Genomic DNA, 21,594 nt, shown 5'->3' on the forward strand with positions numbered 1-21,594 from the left:
TTAAAAACTTAGCATTTGGTCCAAAAGGGCTGTGGGGCTTGGAGGCTGAATATGTTCACATAGATTATTTCCCAAGTTCTTATCAGAAAGGAACATGCTCATATAATTCAGGATCCATTTAGAGTCAGAAGAGAGGTTTGAATGCATCTGATGATTTGCAACAGCAGAGGATTCAAACAGTGCCCCTCAGCAGACATGCGTGGTTTTACTTCTGCAGAGGGACACAGAAGCCAAAAGTCACTATTTGGATATTATTTGGGAGCTGCTCATTCTCAGCCTTTTGATAACTGTGATACTTTTAATATTAAGGTGCTAACATACATTACTTGAAGCCCTTAAAAACAAAAGCTAGAAGACAGACAAAACCCACAAAACTTTTTTTTTTTTTTTTCTGAAGAAGTGACCCTGGGCATGAGAAGCCCTGGCTGAAGGATGTTCTTGATTTCATGTGCTTGATTTCAGTGTCAGCATGTGCCTGACTCTGCTCTGTTACCTGCACAGCCTCCCAGCATTTCTCATGCCCAGGGCTCTCTCTATTCTGTTGGTTGGACAAGAAACTTCTCAGAAGACAAACAGGACACCCAAAGACTTCAAGTTTAAATTATTTGAGCTAAACAGCAAGTGACTGGCCTGGTCAAATGGCTGGGGAGCAGTTCAGGTTTGTGCCTTTGTGCAAAGGACTGACTGTGTTACACAGAGCTTTATCCTGGTCAATGCTCCAGCTGGCTTCAGAGGCTGTTGTGGGTATCTGGGAGTGCAGGATAAGGTTTAGAGCAAAGGAGAAACCAGCACAATTGCTGGAAGGTTTGATGACACCACAGTGATTGTCCTCCAGAATATAAATTAGTGCTTTGATGTTTAAATCCCCATTTTGCTTGAAGGTATGCAGATAACTGGCTGCAGTAGCAGGACTCAGCAAAAAGGATTAACTGAATAGAATACAATACTGCTGCCCCCTTTCCCTTCCAGTCTGATTTGGCCTGCCACAAGTAAATAAATGGAAGAACAAAGACAATTTTAGCAGGTCTCATTTGCATGAATTAAGCAAATTTCATTTTGGCCACCTTCACATCCTGGTAGGAACTGTATTTAGTCACCTCCTGTTCAGCTGCCTTCCTGCTCCATCCTTCCTGAGGCTAACTTTGCTGCAGGCAGTTGCTGAGTTGTGTTAGTCCTCAGATTAGTCCCTTGAAACCTTGATTCTGAGGCTGGAGGCTGCTGATTTACACCTCCCAGATGGCAGCTGGGCATGGCTGGCAGTGCCAGCTCACAGCTCCACATTCTGCATATTTGGGAACCCAGGGAACATGATGGCTGATCTGCACTGCCAGCTGTTCTACTGCAGATTTCTGTCTCAGCTCTGGACTGTCAGCCAGGCTGGTTTTACACTGTACAAAACATGCTTCCATTATACTGCCTCTGTATTTTCTCTTAGTCTACTTCCCTGGCTCCCATCACAGCTTCTCCTGTGAAGCAGCAGAATAGAAGTTAAGACTTGCAGTACTGTACTGCCTGAGGTAGCTTGCACATCCCTGCTGAAGAAAAACAGGCAAGTGGAAGAGCAGAAACCATCTTCATTACCAAATAAAGTCATGGTGATTCAATATTTCAATATGTCTAATTTACAAAACTGCACTCTATGTCCCTTTTTCTCTCAGTCTTTTGTGGACAGTAAGCTCTTTAAGGCAAGAGTTACCTATATTTAGCACATTCTGCACAGTGGTTCCTTATGTAAACACAGCTGATCCTTCCAGTGCCTGTGATCCGGGATCAATTCCTGGCTAGACACATCCACAACAATTGTTTTATTCCTCCATCCTCTCACTGCACCTAAATCCCTCAGGTCTCTGTACTGGAGAAAAATCACAAAATAATCTCTGCAATAGAGATAAAACACATTCCACCCCAACCCACCCAAACCCCACCAAAAGAAACCCCTGTAACCAACCATCTTTCTTTGTTTTGTTTGTAAGGTGTCACACAGCATTTCTTGCAATATCTCCAGAATGTAGGGGTTGCTTCTTAGACATGCAAAAGATAAAAAATATCTCATTCAAAAGAAAAAAAATACCTCATTCACAAGAAAGGGTGTATCTCCAAATACAGCCTGTCCCACATGATGGATTTTATGAGAAACATGGCAAACCTGCTGATGGGGGTACCTGCGCTTCAATTCTTCATCTCCTCACCCTCACCTCCTGACTAGTTATAGCTGGCACTTCAGCACAGTTGATTTGTGCAATCTCAAGGCAAGAAGGCAAAGGTTACAGCAAAGAGCCATAACAAAAGGGCTGTTTTTAAATCTCCAAGGGCAGATTCCTCTTTTGAGCCAGAGCTCCATGCACTGCACCGTGGGCACGAACTATCTGGGAGCCGATTTTATCTCTGAGCTTTGAGGTCAACCAATCCGCAAAGCACTTGGAGGAACAGCTCCAGGGCAGCTCTAAGATGTGCCATGAGCATAAGGCCAGATACCCCCACGATCCCCCAGGGACAAGGTCTAAAGATAAACAGCTCTGCCCAGCTGTCCTCATCATAATGAGATATCTCAAAATTTTTGAGTCAACAAAGAGTTAGGTGCCTCTGAAGGCCTCCCAGAAGGACAGCTTGTTGGACCTTTACACTTGTGAGTTAGGCATAGATTTTCCTGAAGTTGTCAAAGGTGCTTGCCTTCCCCAGCTGAATATGGTGAAGTTGGCACTTGGGTGTGGAGCACATTTTTTTCAAGTACCTGAAGCTTAGACAAAGGTCCTGTGCTTAAACTGGGCAGGCTGCACGTGGGCTGCTGAGGAGGCAAAAGACAATTCCTTTCACCCTTGCTGCTACCAAAGAAAGCCACATCAGAATTTTGTTATTGTTGTGTACTTTTCTGTACCAGTAAGTGCTCATGGACACGGATTAACTCTACTGATCCAACCATTTCTAGAACACTGTCAAATTCTGTACAAGGAAAAACAGCCAGCACCTTTTTACTTCAACAAAAATCAAAACATTTAACAATTTCCCTTAAGAAAGATTTGCCTTTTCTCTGCACAGATCTTTGCTTAAGATGTTAAAATTACCAACTATGAGCAGTAAACCAGCTTACTGTGGAAAAACATCACATCTGTGCATATTTCAGACTTGTTTCATATGCTCACAAACCATGTTTCAGGGATGCAGCCTGAGGCACCAGAGTCCAAACTGTTACGAGTTCAGTGGTAAATTAAAACTGGAAACACATGAGATGGGTGCTGATCTCTGAATTCTGAAATTACTCAGGTGAGGATACTCTCTCTCACTAATAGGAACAGACATAATCTCTGCCACAGTCCTAGGCTGCTTTCCCCAGCAGTATCACCTCTGCCCTATTTAAATCAAATCTCAGCTGGTCATCAAGGTCTCACCCAAGTCCTTCTGTTGATCAGGCACTGAGAAAACCAGGACACTGGCACCATTTGGGGCAGATTAAAAAGGAGATCTAGAGATGTGTGTCATTAGCAGAGGGGTGGCGTGATGTCTCAAGCTGCCTGTATCCCCAGGTGGCTTCTCAGACTTATTACAAATCCATGGGATTTGTAAGCAAGCAACCACATCCATGTGGGGAAGCAGGACTTGCCTGTGAGGACCCCTCATTTCAGAGCAAAGGGAAAAGAGCAGAACTCACAAGTATTGCCAGCCTAGTGCATTAACCTCCCTAGAGGAGCCAGGAAAAAAAGTCTTCTACCTTGCAGGATTAAATAAAATAAAAAGCAGCAAGCCAAATTCACTTTAGCTGTTTCTAGGAGCTGAAAATTCATCCCACATTAAGTCCAGTTTCTGAATTCTAGCCAAAACTTACACATTTATAGATGCCAATGTGGTGAGAGGATTCCCAGGAGTGCAGAATGATCAGGGCCATCAGCCACCACTTTTAGCCCTGCACACTACAGTTGAGGATATATCTCACCTATTACTAGAAAGTATAATGCCTGAATCAAGCATAACGGGGCAAAACAAAAGGAACAAATCAAAAATAGAAGGAGCACTAAAACTCTGTTTCATTCCATAATGGCTTATATCAGAAGGATTTGGTTCCTATCTGTGCAAGGGTTGAAAAGATGGAGCTTGTGTAACACAAGTTCTAAGTAAACCTTTAGCAGTGCAGACGATGGGGAAAGGGCAAAAGATCTTAATCAATTTGAACTGTCCTGGAATTTTACTGTAGAAATCCAACTTCAACATAATCTTGCTTTTGATATTTGTTTTGTTTTGATTTTGTTTCGGGGTTTTGTTTTTGTTTTTTTTTTTGTTTGGTTTGGGGTTTTTTTTTGTTGGGTTTTTTTTGTTTGTTTGTTTGTAAGATTGTGATAAATTATTGCTTGCTCCTTCATTAAGTGTCCAGAAGTTAACAAATGTAAATTAGGTCCAGAAATACATAAATATTCTAGATCCATCACTATTGGTGCTTGAGGTGAAGGCTTCCCTTGAAGCAATTGTTTAGTACTGAAAGACTATTTGTGCCTTAGGGCAGAAAGAGAAAAAGAACAAAGTGAGAAACCAGAAGAGATCAGGTGCAGTACTCTGTCATTTGAAGAAAATGAGAAGAGGGAAAAGAAAAACCTAGAGAGCAAAAGGTCACCGAGAGTGCATTGTAAAGCACTCTGTGAAATGTAAGGGCAAGAACAAACTGATATTTTGATCAAGTAAGAACTTTGTGTGAATGGAGATAAATTACCAGGTGTTCTTCTGTCTTAATCAAATAATTTGTTTGGAGAGCTGAGGAGCTGACTCTGCTGTTCTTACCTGCCGTCATTCCAGCTGGGCATGTTGTCTTCACATCTCAGTTTTCATCCCCTGTGTTCTTCTTGTCTTTCATACTGACCTTTCTGAGCTCTGCATTTCAGTAGAACATTTATCCTGATCATTGAAAAATGCAGTGCTCTGGATCTCCCGTGCACATTCAAACAGAATTCAGTAGAACCTTATGGGAAATCAAGAATAAAACTTCATATGATCAGGTTTTCCATATGTGCACAGCTCCTAATACCACCACTGGAACCACAAAATATGATAGGAGAGCTATTCAGAACAGATGTAACCAAAGACTCATGAAAAATAAGCCTAGACAGGATTTCTTTTAGCCTGTCCTACTATCCCAGACAACAGCAATACTCAAAGTAATTACCATTCATAAGAAATTTTGAAGTCATTAGTTCACTAATCCTTCTATCAGGCTCCCATTTACTTAAGGAGTATTAAATAGAACTGGCTGGTAGTTTCTGGTAGTAAAGCCATATTCAACAATATGGCTTTACATTTGAAAGAGTTTTTGTTGATAAAAAAAAATTCAAACAATTATCTAAATTTCACTGGGGAAGGGGCTCTTATTTTTTGTCACCGTGTTATGAACTCTCTGACCTAAAAGCAGAAAGAAAGCATAGGACCACATATTTCCTCCATCTGGAATAGCCAGTATCCTTTTAGCTACAATACTCCAGTTGGAGGAGACATCCAGCTTAGAGTCCAGCAGTACATCCTGCAGGTCAGGATAGCAAACTCCAGTTGGTGTATTACAGAATTAGCAGATCTTTTTGGGGGAGACACCATGCATGCAATTTTTTGACCTCTAACCAGACTCATGGAGAGCTGGAGAGCCTCACCAAGCAGTAGCCCAAAGCACACTTTTCACAGTTCTGTCCCCATGAAAAATATCTTGGATGCATCATAAAGAGGAACAACAAAATATTTCCCCTGTGGTGACAAATCTTGTGGTGTGTTTGCTATTCAGCATCTGGGTTTGTTTGGCACAACACCACCGCTAAGTTTTTACATTTGGGGATGCCATGGGACTAACCAAGTGGCACTCCCAGATCCCCTTCCACAGGACTGCTCTCCAGCCATTCCTCCCCCAGTTCATACTTAGAATTTAAAGGATTGTGTTATATGAACCTATCCAATCATTCTGAAACTATCCACATAAACATACAAAAATAAAAGATTTAACAAGTCAAATTAAAAAGACAATAAGTCATAGCTAAATTATTTATTCAAAGAATGGAGCTTTACACCTTAGCTAAGGGAACTTTGTAAAATAGGTCTATATGGATTAAGTTTTTAAATGATGATACTAATAGTAATACCTTACGTACTTCAGTGTGTGCAACAAATAATAGACAAAACTATCAAAAAAGTTTTTATCATACAAGAGAGAGAAATAAGAACAGAGTCACAGAAAGTTCTCAAAATCTTACAGAGATAGTACATAAAAGTACAGACATAGAGGAAAGTTTTGAGTTAAGACCTTAAAACAAGTGAGACTTTTTCAAACAATGAATCATAATTAGTATCAAATATAACTTATACCCTTTAAACTAACTAAACATTTACAACATTAAAATTGCTGTGTTGTAATATAGTAATGCTTAATACAAACAAAAAAGATGCTTTAAACAAGCACTAAACAGATATACTATAATAAAGCTCTATAAAACATAAAGTAGTTAATAAACAATGCAGTTACAAAAGTTTCTTTTTAGTTGAACTGAGAAGGGGAATTGTGGGAATCCTTAAAATCAGAGGTTTTGGGAAAGCTGCAAAAAGCAGACCTCAGAGACAGCAGAACTGCAGTTAGAGCTAAGCAGTAGCCATAAGATTTGTCAGCAGAAAAGTTACATAAGAAATAGAAAGTAAGGACATCCCAGGAGCCAGATCCAGCATTTGGATTTGTTAAATTTCATCCCACTGATGACTGCCCAATGCTCCACTCTACCTCTCTGCAAGGACTCTTGTCCCTCAAAAGAGTCAGCGGCACCTCCCTGTTTCACACCATCAGCAAACCTGCTAAAGGGGCACTCAATTCCTGCCTCCAGATCACTGAGAGGTATTTGAACAGCACTGGCCCTTGAACTGATCCTGAGGAACACCACTGGTGACTGGTCACCAGCCAGATGTAGCCCAATGCTGATGCCTCACCCTCTGCCTTCCTCCTGCCCTGGGACAAGGGGGAATATCTTATTGCTTCTAGGCATTTCCTCTCTGAGGAAGTCCAACCATGCACAGAGATTTTTCTATAGCTCAAAAGAGCATGGAGAACATGCAGTCAGTAGAAATGGCAATATCCATTTAGGAGATCATATCAACTTTGCTTTCTAGCCTGTCTGTGGGGAGCAGATGAAAAACAAGCTACAGCTGTGAGATTTTTGAATTTGAAAGCTTGAAATGAGAAGGGCACAGGCCCCTGGGTCAGGCTGTCAGAGCTTGGTCTGCTGCTCAGTGAGATGAGAGGATTACATCATCTTTTGGTACCTGCTGCCCAACCCTGAAAACTCTGACAAAGGAACCAACTTTCAATTCTGAACACTTTGATTCCTCATTTGCAAAAATAAGGCAGGAGTTGGACAATAGTGCCAATATAACTAATGTGAATTCTTGTGCAGTTTATACTCAAATAGATAAATAGAAGTAATTTATTAATGTAAAAACAGGAATCTGTTAAGAACAACATTAGGGCAAAAAGCAAAATATAAAAACTCTACTAATTAATAGGATGTTGCTACTTAGCAGAAATTTTTCACAAGTCAGCGCTTTGCTCTTTACATGATCTGTTTTCCAAATAGCTTCAAACAATACTTGTTTTAATATTATTTTCAGAATAGGTTACAAAGAATGCAAAGAATTCAAATAATTGTTTTCTAGGGGGAGAGAATTTGTGTTCTAAAAGATAGAGGGGATTTCTCATATCTTTGATAGATCCTGCACTTGCACCATTTCTGATTGCTACACCATCAGCTCTGCAGAGCTGTGATTGCTCAGCATACACAAGGGACCAGGACTGGGTTTGGCATCAGAAAAAAGAGACCTGGTACCAAAATATCTTGTGTCAAGGTGCTGGCCTCTGTTCCAGATATGCATCTGGCTCATTTGGCACCATGGAGTGAGCTGCTTACCTTCCATTTCATTGAGAGCCAACAGCAAAGTCATGGCCTAGGAGCACCAGGATCCCACAGGAACCCATAAAAATTACTCACTGCTTTCCAAATTTCTACACTTTCCTTTTTTTTTCTTTTTTTTTTTTTTTTTTTAATTAGGAAATTAGCCAGAAATCTTGAAAATTATCTTGTAAAGCAGAGGAGTCAAAACTCAAAGTGAATTATTTTCCTTAAAGGAGACACAGAAGTTTGTTAAGCACCTACAACAGAGAATAGAAATGCTGAGCTACAGAAAAGCTGATGTGAAAGACTGAAATTAAAAAAAGATTTAAAAAATCTCCAGTCTAAACTACTGCCTTTTGAAATGCAGACACAAACCAGAGGGAACTCTTCTGCCCAGTAAAATAACTGAGGAATAAGCAAACAGAATGATCTGAAAAATCTGGTATTTTTAAAATCATGGAAGAACAAACAAAAGAAATTAAATAAAACTGTGCAGTCTGACAGAGTGGTATTTTGATCTCAAAGCTTAGTCCCCATTTGAATGCTGACCATTTGTAAGGAGCTGCTGGTTACCTAATTACCAAATTAAAAAATTGTGACGTTAAAAAGAAATATTGATGTTGAAAATAAATGTTTTCTTTATGAGCCTCTAAAGGTTTTTTCATCTAATTTTCAAACATGGAACCTTTGAATGAAATACTTGAAAAAAATAACCAAATCCTTGAGATACTGCTGAGTTCACCTGTTCAGCACTGAGAGGAAAGCTTCATAAAACATGTCAAGTTGGAAGACACCCATCAGGATGATTGACTCCAGCTCCTGGCCCTGTACATGTCACCCCAAGGGCCACACCATGTGCCTGAGAGCATTGTCCAAACACTTCTTGAGCTCTGTTGGGCCTGGTGCTGTGACCACTTCCTGGGAAGCCTCTTCCAGTGCCCAACCACCCTTGGGTGAGATTATTATTACTGATATTCAGCCTAAATGTCCCTTGACACAGTTTCATGCTGCTCCCTTGGGTTCTGTCACCACAGAGAAGAGTTCAGTGCCTGCCCCTCCTCTTCTCCTCACAAGGAAGCTGTAGCTGCAATGAGGTCTGTCCTCAGTCTCCTCTTCTCCAGGCTGGACATGCCAAGTGACCTCAGCTGCTCCTCATATGGCTTCTCTTCCAGACCCTTCAGCATCCTCATGGCCTTCCCTGGCAGGCTCTCTAACAGCTTTATATCCTCCTTAAATTGTGGCTCCCAGAACTGCCCCAGCACTGGAGGTGAGGCTGCCCCAGCCCAGAGCAGAGCAGGACAATGCCCTCCCTTGCCTGCCTGGCCATGCTGTGCCTGATGCCCCCCAGAACAGGGTTGGCCCTCCCGGCTGCCAGGGCACTGCTGGCTCATGTTCAACTTGCCATCTACCAGGACCCCCAGGTCCCTTTCCATGGGGCTGCTTTCCAGCCTCTCATTCCCCAGTCTGTCTGTACATCCAGGGTTGCTGTATCCCAGGTGCAGAACTCTGGGTTTTTATCCCAGGGACCATTCCATCTGTTACTCTCCCAGTCTTGTGGAGATGCGATTTAGTTTACCAATCTGCACAGTGTCAGGAGGATTTGGAGCCCACATGAGCACTAGCTCTACTTTTTCCTTCAACTTTTGTTTTTCTTTCTGTTCCTCCTGTAGCTGTCTCTGGAGCTGTTCTATTTTGAAGGAGAGTAGTAACTTGGTTGCTTTCCATCTCAGTTTTCAGTCCTTGTTTGTCTTTAATATTATATTTTCTATAGTGGCAGGCAGCTTCTGGAAAGGTATCTAGCACTTTGAAAATGATCACTTTCTTCTTCCTAGCCTTTATCCAGCCTCTAGCAACTTAGAGATGTTCCTCCACAGGAACATCTTTCCAATCACACCAGTTATCCTGAGGCCATTTGTCTGAGCACTTAGGACTTGGACTTCTTTCATGCTTTTGTAAGTAGTCAGTGATACTGCTTGTAAACCTGCTGACTACACCAATTTTTGGTGAATGAGTGTTTTAAGGTCACTTAACAAATCACTGGCAAAGGTATCATCAAAAACAGGTTTAATATAGAAGTGAAGGCACAACAGAGTTCTTTGGCAAGGCTCGCTCTACTACTTACCAGATGGTTTAAAAAAAAGCAGACAAAAAGCCAGTATCAATTAATCCAGACCAAAAGTATCCCCAAAGTATCTCCATGGAGGACTGCAGTTCCTGGCATGTGGTGAGACACCACCTTCCTTCATCAGGGCTTTATCCACAATCTGCTGGGCAATTTACTGGCCCTCCCCCCTGACCTTTAATAGACAAGCAGACAACATGCAAAAGGATTTTTCGAAATCAATCCACTGTAATCATACACAAATCAGAACAGTTGTAAACAGACTGATCAAAATATTGAAAATTGCCTATTTTCCAGCAAATTTCTGTGAAGCAACATTTTACCTACTGCAGCAGAAAATTTTGAGGTCAAGTTTCTTCAGCAAAGCAGAAAAATGTAAAGGAATGTATTTGATTCAATTGTTACATATAATTTATCTATAAAACACTCATTAACTGTATTACCATCTCTCTCTGCAATTTCTGTGGGCTGTTTTGGCCACCTAAAACAGCTAAGTTCATATTACAGGGACAATGACAGAGTGTGAATTCAGAAGAAAAATTGTAGAAGACCCTGGTTCTCCAGGTTTCAGTGCATTTTAATGTGAATTTATAATAAGCATTCTAGGCTACTTTCTAATCCTCTGGATATTATCAATAAAAATTTTTTAATGTATTTACTCTAGGAATTTATTTAGTTTGATCACTGAGAATGTCTCTGATTCTCTTTTGCATGGACTGTCACAGATTCAACCAGTTCTTTTCCAAGAGACCAGTTCTTTTCATTGTGAACTAGAGGGAAAGGTTCTGTGCTGACACATCATCCCTGTGAATGTAGCTCCAGAGCTGAAGGTGACCCACTTCTCTCAGCATCTTGCAGTTCTGCTCACAGCACAACACTTGATGAATTCATTTCTCCCACCTTCACTCTCTGCAGTGTCTGTAGAGGGTGAGAAAGACCCCAGAACATGAGGTGCTCAGTTTGTCCCCAAACCCACTTTGCACTTATTTGAGAATTAACAAGACCTTTTAAAAACCAATGGAGTCTACATGGCATTTATAAGCAAGAGATGATGCTCCCTCTTCCAAAAGGGATGCTGAGTGCTTTAGGTGGCTGGTACTCTAAAAATATTCCATATTGAAAACTACCATATGGTTTTCTAGAAATCTGCTCCATCCCAGTGCTGCACTCTGATATTTCATTGCTCTGTCTGCTTCCTCATGTGACATGGGCAGAATCTAACAAATTGCTTGTGTGCTATTCACGCCTCCATTCAGCATCAGGCCTGCTCTCCTTCGCTTCCTCCAGCATTTAACAGTGGAGGATAGAGACATGTATGGCATTAGGAAATATTTCTCCCATTGCACTGCTTTGCATTTGCCTTCTGTTTGCTTGGCAAACAGAGAATTTTTCTCAAGGACAGCTTTGCACAAGTAGCTGTGTTAAGCTCTGTTCATACTGCTTCAGGACAAAGATACCCTAATTCCAGCTTTTGCTTTGGAGCAAGGATTTGGAGGTGCATTAAACAATGAGAGACTTTAACAGATGCCTTGAAGGCTCTAAACCAGAGAAAGAGAAGAAATGCATCATTTCAAATCTCCAGCTTAACTGATGCCTTTCCCTTTTCAAAATAGAAGATATTAGCAAGTTGTCTGGTTCAACAGCATCAGTTCATGGAAGGAGTGGGTACCCACCAATGAGCACAGACCAACTGCAGGGGGGAAAAACCATTCCATCTGTTCATGAACATAATTCCTCTGTTTTCTGTTCCAGCTCATCCTTGCCACATGGGAAGGCGGCTACAACCTGCAGTGCCAGAACCTCCACAGTGCAGGGGAGGCTGATATCCGGGTGAGAGACAGAGCAGCTCAGCCCTCAGCATCCTTTCTCTTTTAACTGTCTCTAAGTGTCCTAGGACATATCCCAAGCTCTGATAAAATATCTCTACTCTAGAGGAAGATAGATTTCTTTGTATCGAGTATCAAATTTAGATTTGTTTCAAAAGAAGAATCTGGCAGCAAAATCTGTTCAGTGTCAAGGAAATGGTAGCACCTTTAAAAAAACTGAACAAACAACCCCAAAATGAAGCAAAAACCCACCCACAAAACTGCACCTTTGGGAAAAAACCCAACAAAACAATTAAAACCCCTTCCTCAAATCTAAATTTCTTATCTTTTGATAATTATATATTTATACAATTTTTAAAAGATATGTGGTTTTTTAACAAAATTTCTTCATTGAAAAGCAAAATAAAATTGAAGACAGAGCTTGTGCTTCTCCTTTAATAGCATATTAATGCCTTCTGGGAAGTTGCATGCCTAGGGAGTGAAGAAGTACGGTAATATTTAAGCAATTGTATGGACAGATATTGATCTCCTGCTCCTTTGTTCTTGCTTGTACAGGTAGCCAAGGTGCTGTGGTGGTATTATTTTTCCAAAGTAATTGAATTCATGGACACTATCTTCTTTGTGCTGAGAAAGAAAAGCAGCCAGATCACCTTCCTTCACGTGTATCACCATGCCACTATGTTTAACATTTGGTGGTGTGTTCTGAACTGGATACCTTGTGGGCAGAGTAAGTCTTTGTTTGCTTCATCACCCTGGGTCTAAGTCAGCTGCAGCTGGGGAGGAATCACATCACCATGCAAAGGAATTGTGTCACTGTGGAATATGAGGGCACCTTTAGGGTTCAGAGCCCTTCAGAACTGCTGACCACCTGCAGAACACAGGAAAGTTAAAAGCATGGGTAAAAGTTCAGGCCAAAAATAGCTGAGTGTTAGGCCCAAGACTTTTCACTTAGCTGCCACAAACTCCTGTATTTACTTCTCTTCAAACCACTTTTAAGCATCACAGTACTGAGCAGCACAGAGGAGCTAGCACACACAAGGCCTGCTCCAAAAGCCAATGCAGGAAGAAGTCATGGCCCTGGTAAAGCCTTTATCAATCACAATGAATTAAATCAGTGGCACTTTTACAGGCTCAACTCTTGCATTCATCAGTCTGTGCTTTAGCAAGATACTTTACTTAGTCACTAATTAAAATACCAGTTTAAGTTTGTTCTCTTTCATAAGAGAATACACCCTCAGATGGTTATAGCAACTGTCACCATCTGCCCTGTTAGGAAGATGATGACACATCTATGGTGCCACAGACTGGTCACTTGGCATTTGTATAAGACGTCCAAACAGCAGAGAACTACTTCAGCTGTCTCACAACATGCGCACTTTTCCAGGGCTTCACACAGCTAGAGGCTTCCCGTGGAACTGCTTACAAAGTTGAGAAAAAAACCCAGTTTTCTTGCAACCTATTAGAGTGAGTCACCCATTGTAACATTCTGTTAAAAATTTTGCTGCAGGTCTCTTTCAGAGCTAAAAGTAGAATTCACGTTTGTGGACAGCACAAAATCAAAGTAAATCACTGTTAGAGGTAGAAGCAGGGATCAGAGATTTCATAGCCATTAGGAGCTATTTCTAGAGGTGTAAACAAATCAGTGGGGGTTTGTGCTTTGTAATATGTGGTCCCCACACTTTACACTAGCACTGCACTACTGTAATTAAACCAGTAGCTAAGTAATTAATCATTGGCAAAATCAGAACAACTGGTGAGTCCCTCTTGTAGCTGTAGCACTGCCATCAAACTCACAAGCACACAGCAGAGAGTAGCGCTGCTGCTTCTCCAAAGTCTGCAAAGTACAGAGGATAATTAATTTCTTCTAGAACTAGTATTCACTAAATGTAACTAATAAGAGCAGCAAGGTATTACCTGGAATGAAATTCTATAAATGTGACTCTAGCAGAAGAGCCAATGAAGAAAACAAGAGTGGTGATCAAACCCAGGCACACAAGGCTGGTTTAATTCAGAGTAAAACCCTTGCTACTGCATCAGAGAGGAGGAGTACAGGTGTCTCCCAGGGCCCTAAGCTGCATACTAGCAGCAAAGTCATCCACAACAGTGTTTAAAGCTTACAGGAATAATAGAAAGACTTTTAGGAGAGGGAAAAAAATAACCTGTAAACTGCAGAATTGGAAAAAGTGGAGGAGAAGAAAAATATCTGATAAAAATACAAAATTCAGCATGAGAACAACCCTCTAGGAAGTACCATTTGGTTTTTCAGTTGCCCCTAGGAAAGCACCTCTACACATCAGAAATGTCTTTAGCAAGAAATAAGCATGAAAGGAATACTTACCATTTGCAAGAGATTCAATATAGAAGCAATACCACAAGCAATGATATCCTCTCTCACTTTTTAGCAGCTGGTACTTAATTTCTTTTTTCCCTAATGAATTTTTATAGGCTTCTTTGGACCCACTTTGAATAGCTTTATCCACGTGCTCATGTATTCTTACTATGGACTGTCAGTCATCCCTTCCATGCGCAAATATCTCTGGTGGAAGAAATACCTCACCCAGGCACAGCTGGTATGTATCTGTTTTACTCTCATTTTTAACTACTACTCCAAAATGTGAGAGAGGACTAAATGAACTATAGCTAAACATTGTTATTTACACTATTAAGCCAGTTAGAATTGAAGTATAACTAAACTATCGCACAGCATAAGTTACTAGGGCAGCTTGATAAAATTTAAAGAGGGAAATTATGTTCAGAAGTGTTTTCTGTAGAAAACAAACAGTAGAAACTCTTTAGTCCACAAAATTCTGTTAGTTTTGAACCATTGCATAGAAAATGACTGCTCCTTAATTGTGGAAAAAACTGATTTAAAAGTCACAAAAAATGACTGACAGAGCCAGCTCCAAGACAGACCTCTGCTGGCCAAAGCTGAGCCCATCAGCAAAGCTGGGAGCACCTCTGTGATATCGTATTTATTTAAGGGTGAAAAACATAGCAGAGCAGCTAAGAGAGAAGACAGGAAATGTGAGAAGCCCTGTAAGTACCCAGGTGAGAACAGGAAGAGGGAATTAGCACCAAAAACTCCCCTGCAGCCCATGGTGAAGTTGCTGGTGAAGCTGTTCCCCTGCAGCCCACGGAGGTCCCAGGGGAGCAGAGATCCACCTGCAGCCCATGGAGGTCTCATGCTGCAGCAATGGACATGCCTGCCCCTAAGGAAGACACAGCCAATGGGGAAATAGACTCCCATGGACTCATGGAGAGAGGAGCCCACCCTGGAGCAGGTTTGCTGGCAAAATCTGTGACCCCCATGGGGGCCCACATAGGAAAAGCCTGTTCCTGAAGGACTGGACCCTGTGGAAGGGACCCATGCTGGGGAAGTTTGTGAAGAATTGCAACTCATGGGAAAAACCCACATTGGAACTCTCTCCTGTAGGAGGGGCCCCACACTGAAGCAGGGAATGAGTGTGAGGAGAAAGGAGGAGCAAAGCCAAAGCAATAGGGGCTGACTAAAAACCCCATCCCCCTGCACCACATGGAAGGAAGTAGAGGAGTGAAGCTCAGAAGTGAAGTTAAACTTGAAAAGAAACAGGTGTTTAGAGGGAGGTGGTTTTAATTTTATTTTTTGGTATCCTTCTGTGTAATTAATTGGCAGTACTTGAAACTAATCTTCCTCAAGTCTGTTTTGCTTATAACAGTAATAGGTCAGTTTTATTAATTACTCTCCCTAACTTTATCTCAATCCATGAATTCTTTTCATCTTATTTTCTCCCCCTACTCTACTGAGGAGAAGAAGGGAGAGAGCTGCTGGGTGGGCAGCTGGCAGCCAAGCCAGGTTAGCCCACGACACAGTGGTACAACTGCAAAATGAAAAGTTCCGTAAACTTTAGGCAATACAGAAATTGACTGATTTCTAAAAGTCTGTTCCGCCTGTTGCTGTACCTGGGGAGCTGATCCACATCAAAAGTTTCTATCAACAAGATATAAGGCTTGATATGAAATAAATTTCCATTTACTTTTTTTCCTCTTCTAGCCTATTCATATTATTTGGAAGTTCAGATGTTTGCAGTGAGCTTTAAAATGCCTATGTAGAAATTTGCTTAGCAAGAGCTGCTTCTCTGAGACCATCCCTGCAGGTGAAACACACTGCCCTGTTGGAAATGCACCTCAGTACACTGGTTTGAGGGCACACTTATCTGGCTGAGGAAAAATCAGGTGCACCAGTGTGGGCTGTGGCTGACAGTTCTATATACAGACAAGTCTCTGCAATTTCTTCCCTGTCTCATTTTTGCTTCCTGTGTCCACTCCTTAACTCCATTAATGCAAGTGAAAACCTATCTGAACTCCTTGGACCTGAGTTTTGCATTTTCTGTTCAGACTTCTAAAGCTATTGCCAGGAATCTTCAGTTTCCTCCAGTTTCTGCCCAGCAACAGAGACAACTGTACCTGTCACAAGGACTGGAAGATAGAACAAAATCTACTAAATCTGAGAGAAAAAAAAAAGCTTCCCTTTTGTCAACCAGGCCTATAAACTTACTTTTAGAAACCTCTGACCCCTTAGTATTTTATTTAATTTCACAAGGGCACCATTTTGCTTAACCCTCCCAATGCATTCAGAGGTTATAAAGGGATACTTTTCAAGAGCACTCAGACTTTCACAGAGTGGAACTAGGGGACACTGCTGTGTCTGATTTAGCTAGCACTGACCCTTTCTCAGCAAATACACCTGCATCATCTTCTCTCCACAGATCCAGTTTCTGCTCACCATTGTGCACACACTCAGCGCAGCTGTGAAGCCATGTGGATTCCCATTTGGCTGCCTCATGTTCCAGTCCTCCTACATGGCCACACTGGTCATCCTCTTCATCAACTTCTACGTTAAGGTAAGCAGTCTTCTGAGAGCTCTCTGACAAAGATGGGGAAAACAGAACTTTTTGGATAGCAGTCTGGGTGGACTCAGATGTAGAATGATCATCAGTGCTTAAAATGTTAGTCTTAAAATATAGACATCATTTAAGAATAACAGATGCAGTCATGCCTGAGAGAAAGAGTTACTCAGTAACTCCTCATTGCAGCTCAACTCTTCTGCACTTGTATAGCAGGTCCAGGTAATGCATTTAGTACATAGGAGGTCTGAATTTGCTTTGGTGGGCAAACTTTTTAGTCTCTCTCCTCCTCAGGGGAGAAAAAAAAATTAGAGCTCTGTCTTTGCCTTGTTTACTTCAATATCTTTTAGCAGGGAGTGCTCTAGCCTGCCTGCATACATAAAGCTTTTAGTGTACAAAGCTTGAAATCTCTTTTGACATTGAGAAGTATTACAGTAAGGCTAGTAAAGTAAAATCACCCACAGCAGTGAACAGGCTACTATAACTCCTAATGCAGTCTGAAGCAAATAAATACATCTGCATTAACAAACAGCAGACAAACTCCATTTACAGTTAACCATAAGTAGTGTTTTGGCTGGCACTAAACAAATCCATGTGTTTATTTTGGGTTTTGCTTTTATAGACATACCAGAAAGCACCTTCAAGAACAGCTGTAAAGGAAACCCCTGTCACAACAGAAATCAAGAATGGTTTCCATAAGGACTACTTTGCTGCTGCCAATGGATTGCAGAATAATAAGAAGGCACAATAAGTATAATGTTTCCTATGATTTTTTTTCTAAAGTGAAAAAGAAGAAAAAAGACTGAATTACAAGCTTTAGCTTAAAACCTATTTGATTACATTTATCAGTTCTTTGTACCAGACACTTATTAATGTACTGCTATTTAGGTTTTAACAAAATGAGTAAAATTACTTGTTAAAGATCAACATCAGAACAAAGAAAGCCAAGACCTTTCTCATATGAAAAAGAAAACCTTTCTGATCTCTAATGCTGACACAAAAACGCCTTATGAAACACTTGATGGATAAATCCATCAATGCCTTCAAAAGGTTAGGACTCTGTTCAGACAAACATGGTGAGCACTTTTTGTGCATGCAAGAGGTCTTGAGGCAAGGCTTCACAGTGCACCCAGTACATCCAGCTAAACTGCAGCCAAGGCCAGGAAAATAAAGGAGGGGTGGCAGGAAAGGTGAGAATTGTACCTCTTCCAGCACCATACCCCTCTTTTCTTCTCAGCAATTCCCCAAAGCACACTAGCAAGGTTACCTTTGATCCTGTGGGAGCCCTGGGGAAGGACATGACAGAGGGCAGAGCCCAGGTGCACCATCCCATAGTTTGCAGGCAGTTTGAATTAGGTTGCACTTGCTTTACACAAGTGCAACCTGACTCAAATGCCAGGAAGGCTGGCAGGAGCTTTCTGTTTCAGGGCTTGGGCTGGTAGCCCCTGGCACTGCCCAGAATGGAATTCTGGACACAGAAGTCTGAACACAAGTCACTTTGGATGTGCTAACTTAACAGGAGTTCTAGGTAAATGGATTTTGAAAGAAATAGGGTCATGCCATCTTAAGGCAGATAAATCCATTGAGTGTTGTTGTGTGTGAAGTTAATCCTATAGAAACACTGCTAATTCAAAGCAAACTGTCATGCCACATATTAATGACTGGGAATGCAGAAAATTTGTGAGTTCAGCAATGGGCCAGCAGATCATACAGGAGTTTCTGTGGCAGGTGGACCTTACTCAGACTGGTCTCTGGTTGGAGAAACAGATGGGACCAAGGCACAAGACACTGGAGGGGAAGTAGGGAGATTCTGCTGTCTGCAGCTATAAAGGTGTCTCCCAACAGTCCATCACCATCTTTGTTGCTTCAGTTCACTGCATTTACCCCCACTTAAATGCTTAGAAATGAAGAATAGCCAGGTTTAAATTCATGGGTCTGCCCTCACCCGTTTCTAATTTAGCCCACCTAATTTCCTCTACTAAAAATAGACACAGGCTTTTTTCCTCACAGTGAAGTTAGTTCTGATCTCTTCCATTCTCATGTATAAAATTCTCTCATCAAAAACCACTTTTGGAGTCATTTCAGCCCAGCAAGTCCCTTGGACCGAAGCAGTTCTGTAAAGGAAATATGTCCTCTCACTCCTGTCACCTTGCAGGGTCCCAGGGCAGGAGGAGGTAAAAACACACACTCAGCCAGCACAGAGGGCCCAAGCAGCCACAGAAGGCCCATGTGTAGAGGAGGCTGTCCCAAATTCTGCTGTCCAATTCTTCTCCACCTCTAGAGGGTCAGTTATCCCCTCCAGATATCCCCATTTAGATGATCTGCCATCAGGGTCTCTTGGAGACTGCAGGCATAAAGGCAGGAGGAAGGTTTATCCCAGGGAGCAGTGTGGAACAGAGCAGCCAGCCTCACCAGGAGCAGCCTGAGAGACCACCCTGAGGGCTCATGGATAGGATGGAAAGAGGCTGAGGAAGTAGTACAGTAGGGGAAGAAGAACAGATGGGGTTGTCCAGCAAAAGCAAGAGGAGTTCTGCTTGACTGTGTGCTTGAAAGTCCCATTGAATGCTATCTGTCTCCAGCCAGTTCCAGCTCCACTGCAATGTGGACAAAACTTTTCTGCTCCAGCAGAAAACAGAAATTCCCATAACACTACAGCAGAAGCAGTACCTCTTAGCAGCCTGACTGCTGAACTTCATCACTGTGAACTGGGTGACCAAAATAACTGCAACACTCAAACACTTTCACACCACCACACCAACCAAGATCTAACTGGTGCATATTCACATTTGCTCCCCTCTCCATGAAAATGGTCATGAAATCTCATTTACTGAAAGTCATGTTTTGTTTATTAAACACTCAATAAGGGGGAAAGCAGCCACCCAAAGGAAAAAACCCAAACAAAAAATCCCAAGAACCCTCCATTCACAAAGCCTGGACACTGTATGCATATACTATTTCTCTCTGGCCCTTCCAGAACATTTACAGGCATTTCTGATTGATACTGTAAAAATCCCAAGATGTAAGAAATTAGTGGGTTTGACTGAAGGTGTTTTACACAGCCCTGAGTAAAGGGAGAGCTTCAGAGCTCTGTAGAAATCAGTGTAATACTGGAAGCAAGGGTAGAGGCAGAGGAACTTGAAAGAGCTGACAAGACAGTGAACAAGGCAATGAGCTGGACCCTTCATCTAAGGCAGGCAACACAAGGGTTGTGTGGCCCAGCATGGATTTTAGGCCGAGTGGAGTCCATAATCTTTTGATGGCAAAGCATGCATTTGACTGTCAAGGTGGAAAGCGTCAGCTGTGCTAAGTGTTAAAGTTTACTATGGCAATCAAACCCACAGATATTGTCTTTTGTTCTGTTGAAACCTCATTCAAAAGAAAAGGAAATAAATGCCTTACTTGAAATTCAAAGGGCTGGGGAAAAAAAAAAAGAAAATGAAAAAAAAAAAAAAAAAAAAAAGGAAAAAAACAGATGGTCTCAGACCTTGCAGATCCAGATCAGCCAGGAAGGCTGGAATCAGGTATGTTTAAAATTCTTTAGATATGTCTTAACATCTTCAAAATGCCACAACTTTGAAGAAAAAGAGCATTGACTTTTTAAACTGATTTTCCTGTAATATGTAACACTGTAAATAAACAAATTTTACTATCAGACTGTCTCCACTTCTCCTTAAGGCATCAATTTGAGCTGGTAGCTGGTTACTTGAGACTGCTTTTTCAGAAGCATTTTAGGGCATTCACATCAGATGCAAAAACAATCTCCATAAATTTATACAATACCTTCACTAGTATTGGTGCAAAGCTTCCATGCAGTTTTTTTTTTTTCCCTCTACCTATAAAATATGGGCTTTTGAACAAAGGTAATATTGAAGTAGAAAAATCATTTGTTCAAAGCTTGTACTTGCCCATCAAGTCCTCATTTGATTATCAGATTGTTTTCACTTGGAACGTGATGGTTGAAAACAGGGGATAGACAATAGAGAAATCAAAATCTCAAAAAAAATTCAGGATCTCAAAAATAAAATTTCTATCAGATTGAAAATACACAATAACTCTCAGCTGTTCCTGGAAACATGTCTATTTTCCAGTGCATTACTCTCTTAGACACAGTTCTACTGCCTGCAGAAGCACGATCTGTCCCTGTGTGCTCCAGCTAACCTCAGCACACCTTACCAATAGCAGGGTGGGCTGTCCTCAGGCCAGGGTAAACACACACAGCTCCACTGCCCATTTCCAACCTCAAAGGACATCCTTTTTTCTGCTTTATGCAGCCTTGACATGAATTAGCTGTAGCCCTTGGATGGGCCACTGCACTGGCACAGAATGTGCAGGTAAACAAGCACTTGGCACAGCATCATCCCCTGAAAGAGTTGCAGCATAAACAGCAGGGGTTAAAGTCAGTTTAATATTAAATCCTATTTAGAGCCTAAAATGCATAAAGCAATTGTTACTAACCAGAACTTTTCTATTTCCCATTTCTTTTTCTGGGTATTGATACATAGTTTTTGCACCTCAGCAAAAATATCTTTGTTGTTCTGGCTCAGAAGTATCAAGGAAACTGAACAAGTTGAAAATTAAGCTATATATTTTTGCTCTGAAAGGAAGAAAATAAAATAAATATCTGGATTAATAGCACTTTAAAAAGCATAAAGTGGGAAGGACAAAGGAAAGCTACCAAGGTCAGCTACCTACCTTCCAAAAAGTAATTTTAGGATAACCCAATTACACATCAGTAGCCGAAGCCAAACGGACTTCAGACCTTCAGGAGGTTTAAGGTCAAACATGTTTGACTGACCCAGCAGTGCAGGAAGCAGTATGAGATGGGCTGTTCAAAGTCAGAACATGACATTTCTGTCCCTGATGCATTCTCC

At 41.4% G+C, this 21,594-nt stretch overlaps 1 protein-coding gene across 1 annotated transcript in view; it reads left to right on the top strand.

Moving 5' to 3' along the window:
- Positions 1–20,375, top strand: part of ELOVL2 (ELOVL fatty acid elongase 2) — a 50,478-nt gene extending 30,103 nt beyond the window's left edge. The window contains exons 4-8 of the mRNA XM_009088706.4: positions 11,767–11,844; positions 12,396–12,567; positions 14,286–14,410; positions 16,586–16,720; positions 17,346–20,375. Of these exons, the coding sequence (XP_009086954.1) occupies positions 11,767–11,844; positions 12,396–12,567; positions 14,286–14,410; positions 16,586–16,720; positions 17,346–17,474 (639 nt within the window). The 3' untranslated portion in view covers positions 17,475–20,375. The remainder of the gene's footprint in view (positions 1–11,766; positions 11,845–12,395; positions 12,568–14,285; positions 14,411–16,585; positions 16,721–17,345) is intronic.
- Positions 20,376–21,594: the final 1,219 nt, after the last annotated feature.

The sequence above is a fragment of the Serinus canaria genome, chromosome 2 (assembly GCF_022539315.1).
Source record: "Serinus canaria isolate serCan28SL12 chromosome 2, serCan2020, whole genome shotgun sequence".
In the NCBI taxonomy this organism is placed as follows: domain Eukaryota; kingdom Metazoa; phylum Chordata; class Aves; order Passeriformes; family Fringillidae; genus Serinus; species Serinus canaria.